General features: G+C 41.3%; 1 protein-coding gene across 1 annotated transcript; it reads left to right on the top strand.

Annotated features, from left to right (window-relative positions):
• The first annotated feature begins 2,955 nt into the window (after nucleotides 1-2,955).
• On the top strand, nucleotides 2,956-5,955 carry LOC145766977 (uncharacterized). Its single transcript, XM_082578700.1, has one exon. The coding sequence runs from the start codon at nucleotides 2,956-2,958 to the stop codon at nucleotides 5,953-5,955; it is 3,000 nt and encodes a 999-aa protein (XP_082434826.1).
• Nucleotides 5,956-6,902: the final 947 nt, after the last annotated feature.

Genomic DNA, 6,902 nt, shown 5'->3' with positions numbered 1-6,902 from the left:
AAAAAACTTAACTGCAAAGACCGTAAAAAATACAAAAAAGAATTTAAATGCACGATACCGTAGCTGTACGAGTATGTGAAGTCCAAACGTCCACAAAACTTGCTTGGATTCTTCCACTTGAATCTTCAAGCACAGATGGATTGCCTTTAATCTTCTTTCTTGCCAATGAATGTCAAAGTTATTTTTTCTTCTGTACCAAACTGAGAAGAAATGTCTTTACTTTTTAGCTTAAAGTTCTTCAGTTGCCTACCGAGAAGAAATGTCTTTAATTTTCTTTGCTTCTTTAGACTACCAACCAACAAGATCTTCTTTTATTATTTCTTTGCTTTTGTAGCCTACCAACCAACAACTTCGTCTTTTATTTTTTTATGCTTTAATTTCTTGGCCCACCAGCTAACAAGAACTCGTCTTTTATTTTTTTATGCTGCCTGTGCTTCCGTACAAACACTAGCCAGAGAATCGTCTTTTATTTTTTATGGTCACAGCGGTAAACCATAATTTCTTCGTGGGAAAATTGTAACTTAAAGTTCCCGGATCCTTTCGTCTGCATATAATGACCGAAGAAACACACACTTGAACTTCTTTTCAAACAGTGTATTTCTGTAAAAATTAGCCCACGGCTACCAAAAACGAGGGGGTGCAACGCGTACACCACTTAAACTGTCACTACACAACAGATTACTTGGATAAAAGACGGAACTTTTGTCCAGCTAGCAAGCACTAAGCCAACAGTTAAATGTGCGGCCAACTTTCAAACAATCATTTTACGAATGACCAGAATAGATATCAATATCTCAAATTCACGTAGAAAGTAACTGTGACGCAATAAATGAAAGACAATTATGAAGTCATTCCAACAGGTGTTTAAGCTGATGTAATATTTCCTGTTTAAACAGGCCCAAACAGGTCCAAACAGGTCTTATGAACGATGGTGCAATTTTGGCACATGCTTTAGGAATTTCCATGACGTAATATTCAGTAGACTTGAACGGTTTTTATATGACGTTTGATTTGGTGAAAATTGTCGGGAACAGCGTCAACGACAGCTTCCGAAAGGGTACGTCGTCAAGCTAAATTAGATAGAGAGCTTGCGCTGGCTAATCTATTGTCGATAGATAGTCAAAATAAATTTGACCTCGAAGTGTCCCAAAAGAAAGCCCAATTGCGACAAGAGAAAGCCGCATTGGAAGAAAAGCAGCATTTCCAGATGCAGCTTTTGGATAGTCAACAAAAGAGATTACAAGCTTTGTCTGCTCTTCGAAAGGCAGAAGCAGCAGACAGAGTAATTAACGGTCCTGACATTTTCCAGCCTGATTCGTTAAATGAACACGAGCCTGAAATTAAATCGGGAGGAGAATTTCTATCCTCACCTATAATCACTGCACCTGTTTCTTTGTCTTCACGGTCGCCTGGTGAGCCTGTTCCTTTCACTAGTCCTATGAACATTGCGCCCTCAGTTGGCAGCGATCTTAGCGTTTCCGACACGTTCTTGGCTCCGCCAACATACCCTTCGTGTAGTTCAGGTAAACTTGCAAGGAAAGGGTCAAGTTATGTGAAACAAAGCGCCATTGTTGAAGTCCCGCAAAGGGAAACTTCGCCAAAAGTGTCGCTTTCAAAGACGAATCCACCGTCTATAAACTACGTTAATAGATCTAATACCTTTCATATGTCTGATGAACCTTTTCAAGTTGCTCAGACATTTGTGACTTCTTCGAACCAAGGACAAAGATTCTCCCTGCCCGTCAATGTTGATGATCACGACAACTACTACCGGCAACAAGACGAGGAGGGACGTCAACCATACATGGATAATTCAAGGTATGGGAATGGAGACAATTTGCCAGGTCAGTTGACACAAACTCAAAATTTGCGCCCTCAGAACAGCGTCGATCTACTCTCAACATTTGCTGAACTAATGGTAATGCCCAAACCATAGGCGTAGCCAGGGGGGGGCGAAAGGGGCCATGGCCCCCCCCAAATTTTCGAAGTTTGGATTCCGAAGTTGAGCCCTTTGTTGAAAATATAATAAAATTTGCAGAAATTTATAACGTTTTCCAAGACATCTGGCTATTAACACCCCAAGGACTTGTTTTAGACACACAGAAAGACACCAATAAACTTTGCAAATCGTAAATCACGCAAAGTTTTCTGGATTTAAGTTTCTTTTAACTAATTTGTGGAAGCAATTTCAGAATGGCTTACTCTGTTGGGTTTTTCTGTAGCTGAGTTTTTGGTGTTCTCTAGTTTTAGCCGCAGATTTTGACCGTTCGTGTGTAAGAGCTACCTTTAATAAGTTAATAGCTGTTTATCTGCTAATAAATTTCATACAAATATTACCCTAAAAGTGTTTCCAGAAAGCGCTATAATCCATTTATTTAAGTGTAATTTTGCAAAAATTTTCCGGGGGAGCATGCCCCCGGACCCCCCCTAGAATACGCGTGCCTTCGGCACGCTCTAACCCCCACCAGTTTCATTGTTTCCCCTTGCTCAAGCCACCAGGATACGCCACTGCACATCAGGTGGCGATGTCTTAAATCAAACACTTTGTCGTTCTCTTCAATTCATCAAATATTTGGCCTCCCCCAAATTTTTTTCCTGGCTACGCCACTGGCCCAAACTGGAATGCCCCACCTTTCACGGGGAGCCAGAATCATATTGTGCCTTTGTGAGGTTCTTCACTGAAAATGTAGACGGTAAAAACTCAGCTATCAGCAAAGGTTAGCTATGCTTCTGCAACACACCGAGGGTGCGGCCAAAGAAGCAGTTGCACACTGTAGTTCAATATTGTCGTCCGAAAGGGGCTACCAAGAAGCGCGCAAAGTGTTGTACGAACGGTTTGGCAAACCAAGAGTGATCGCTGAGGCATTTCAGCGTAGTCTAATGAAAGCGCCAAATATTAGGAAAGAGAGTAAATTAGACATTTCAAATTTCTCTAATCGGTTGAAACGATGTCTAATGACGTTGGAAGGGTTAGGCGACTACACCGACCTCAGCAGCATCGATTGCCTTCAAAAATTGGCAGAAAAGTTACCCTCTTCGATGTTTGAACAGTGGAAGGTCAGATATGCAACCATTTACAACAACGAAGAGCGTAAACCAAACTTTAAAGATTTTGTTGTGTTTGTAGAGGAAAAATCTAAACTTCTTCAAGCGTACCCGGAAGAGTTTACCTTTTTAAATTCAGCCTCAAGTAAGGTACGGAGTGACAATGACTTCTCGAAACGAAAGCTATGTGCGACCGTCTCTGTTAGCGACGCAAAACAGCAAGCTCATAGGAAATCCTCGCTCAATGATTTTCCACGACGTTTACCGTGTGAGTATTGCTCAAAAGGACACGCTACATACAAGTGCAGAGATCTTGGCAAATTGCCTGTCCAAGAAAGAATGGAATTTGTCAAAAGAAAAAGATTATGCTTTGTATGTCTCGGCCCTCACTTTAGCAGTAACTGCAAAAGTGACTATTTATGCACTGTAACAGACTGCGGCAAACGCCACAGCCGTATTTTACACAGGTCTCAAGCCATCAAGGAAGGCAATTTCGATGAGGTCTCTTCAAAGAAGAAGGAGCAAGACACCACAAGCTTCTATTGTTCTAAACAAGCGTCAAGAGGGTTTCGAACCGTTGTACCTGTGAAAGTTGCTGCTGGAAAAAAGGTAATCGAGACTTATGCTTTTCTGGATAATGGGTCTGAAGCATCGTTTTGCGATGAGCAGCTAATACGCCAACTTGGCATATGTGGCGAACCAGTAAAAGTCAGCGTTTCGACATTAACAAAAGAACTATCTCCACTAAAACGGTTTAATGTAGACATGACCGTGGAAGGAATTGCAAGTGAAACGTCGAAGTTTCATCTAAACAACATAATCTGTGTAAAACAATTGCCTATTCAACCTAACGAAACATTAAGCAAAGCTGACTTAGAGAAACTGCCTCATCTGCACAATTTAAAGTTTCCAGAAATTAATAAAAATCGGGTTTCCATGCTAATTGGGCTCGACTGTCCAAACGCGCACAGGATTCTGGAAATGAAAGTGGGCGATGGAAAGCAACCAAACGCCGTTCTCACACCTTTCGGTTGGTCTTTGCTGGGCCCCGCTTTAGAAAGCGATCGAAAGGACGGATTGCAGTCCTATTTTATTCAAATGGACGATCACGTCGATAAAGCAATACAAAGGTCATGGTTTCGGGACTTCGAGCCGGATAATGCGCTACGTCCCACGTCCAAAGAAGACAGGCATGTCTTCAAATTGCTAGAAGATCAAGTTACCCACACCCAAGGTCAGTACGATTCATCACTGCCTTGGGGAAAGGATGTTGTCTCGCCCGAAAGTTGCTGGCCGACGGCTCCCGAAGCAAACCATTCTGAGATTCCAGATGAATTCAAGCCGCTGGAAGAAAAAGGCGTTGCGGCAGTCCAATGTTCAACTGTCAGTGAGCATGCTACAGTAGATGACTTAATTAACAGATACTCAGATCTATATAAGCTTAAAAGGGCTGCTTGCTGGTTAATCCGTTTTGTAAAATTTCTAAAAGATAAAAAGGCGGCTGTCACTGCCGGCCTTACTGTCGAAGAGTTACAATCTTCCGAAACTAAATTGTTGCAGTACGTGCAAGGAAAAGAGTTTAAACCTGTTATCAACCTTCTAGAAAAGGGTTTACCTCTAGAAAGTCACTTGAAAAAGAAAATTCAAGCAAATACCAATATACGACCACTTTACAAAGCAGATCCCTGCATGATACATGGACTGCTGCGCATTGGCGGACGGTTGCGCAACGCAACGATTGACTATGAAAGTAAGCACCCGATAATTCTTCCTTACAGCAATAATTTGACCAATTTGTATATTCGGCACTTCCACAAATTGTGTGGACACTCTGGATTTACCTTTACTTGGTCATTAATTCGAGAAAAATTCTGGATAATCAAAGGCGGTGTAGCTGTAAGAAAAGAAATCTCAAAATGTCTCTTGTGTAAGAAGAGAAGTTCCCCTCGCCTGTATCAAAAAATAGCAGATTTGCCTTCTGCCCGACTGCAGTGGTATGAACCGCCTTTCTCTTGTTGCGGTGTCGACTACTGTGGTCCTTTCTTAGTAAAGCGTTGCCGCAGCGTTGAAAAACGTTACGGTTGCGTATTTTCATGCCTCACGACTCGAGCCGTGCATATCGAAGTCGCGAAAGATTTGTCTACAGATTCCTTTCTTCAAGCCTTTCGTCGATTTATCGGACGAAGGGGAAAGCCAAAGGAATTATTTTCTGATAACGGTACCAATTTTATTGGAGCTGAAAGGGAGTTAAAACGTTCTTTAGATCAGTTAAACCAGTCTGTCATCGCCGAATGTCTGAAACAGGACAAAATAATTTGGAAGTTCAACCCTCCATCTGCTCCACATATGGGAGGGTCCTGGGAAAGAATGATACGTTCTATAAAACGCATTCTCAATGTCCTACTTAAAAATCAAACGGTCACCGAAGACGTTTTACACACGCTACTTGTTGAAGTAGAAAGCATTATAAATTCTAGACCTTTAACTCCTGTGAGCTTAGACACTGATGGATTAGTGCCACTAACTCCTAACCACCTTTTACTTAATCGTTCCATCGAAAACATGCCACCAGGGGTATTTGATTCAAAGGATAACTATGTAAGAAACAGATGGCGACAGGTACAATATCTGACGAATTCCTTTTGGAAGCGATGGCTCAGAGAATACCTGCCCACCATAGCTGTACGTGAAAAATGGCCAGATCGGCAACCCAATCTAAAGGTCGACGATGTGGTGCTAATCGTGGAAGATCACTTTCCTCGAAGTAAATGGAAAACCGGACGAGTCATAGAATGCTACCCCGGAAAAGACGGCCTTGTACGACAAGTTCGATTGAAAACAAACAGCGGTGAGCTGCTAAGGCCAGTCACCAAGCTCTGTCTAATCTGTGAATCAGATAGACACGAGTAACAGTCCTCTGTTTTCTGTCCGACGGTAATAGGACGTCGACCCCTAGCCGGCAGAAAACAAGACAACAAATAAAATTACACATAAAACAGTCTGACATGCTTGATGCATATGAACTTTATAAACAATAAACGAGCCTTGCTCATGCGAACAATGTTTGACGTTCATCTGATGAAAGAAGAAAACTGCGAATCTACGATCGGATGCACCACAAACACGAACAATAGGTTTCATTATGTTTGCATCGATCACAAGATGCCTGTGTTTGTTGTCACGTGAACGTATTGTGTTTTAAAATATGCTGTTTTGTCAACTCCATATTTTAGGGGGGAGTGTTACGTTCACTGTTCGCACCCTTATTACATCATTGTTTTTTAGTTTCGAAATCGGAAGTCGATGTCTAAGTCACTTCGGGTCATAACAAGAAAAAACAATTTATTTCCTTTGTTTCGAGCATTTAAAGAGAATATCCCCACTGATTGATATAACCCCTGCTGATAATTTGTGCCATAAACAGAGTTTTTAGGAAACTGACCTCAACTGACTGGTTTGTTTTGATGCTAAACCCGCTACGTAATGCCCAATGTGTTGTTATTGTGAATGCTGCTTCGTTTAGCCGTTTATTTGAGCGTCAGCAAAATCTTACATTTTGTCTACTCTGTGTATTTTGACGTTAAACCAACGTAGTTAGAAGTTTGCGCCGGCAAAGGCAGCTTGTATCTTTTTGAGTATGACGCTATCATTGGAATCATTTCTCTTCTCTTTTCGTACTATATAATATGAAGTCTGTTCTTAGCGAAATTCATAATTTTAATGTTACATTAGTTAACTACAGTACATGAACGTACCAATTCTGTTGAGAATCGATTTAGTAGTTAGGAAAGGATCGCCCGACAAAATTTAGGTGAGTGTATGTTGCTATTTCATTATTGTTTTTTAGTTATTGATCA

The sequence above is a fragment of the Aplidium turbinatum genome, chromosome 1, assembly GCF_918807975.1.
Source record: "Aplidium turbinatum chromosome 1, kaAplTurb1.1, whole genome shotgun sequence".
In the NCBI taxonomy this organism is placed as follows: domain Eukaryota; kingdom Metazoa; phylum Chordata; class Ascidiacea; order Aplousobranchia; family Polyclinidae; genus Aplidium; species Aplidium turbinatum.
This window is presented reverse-complemented; position numbering and strand designations above follow the sequence as displayed.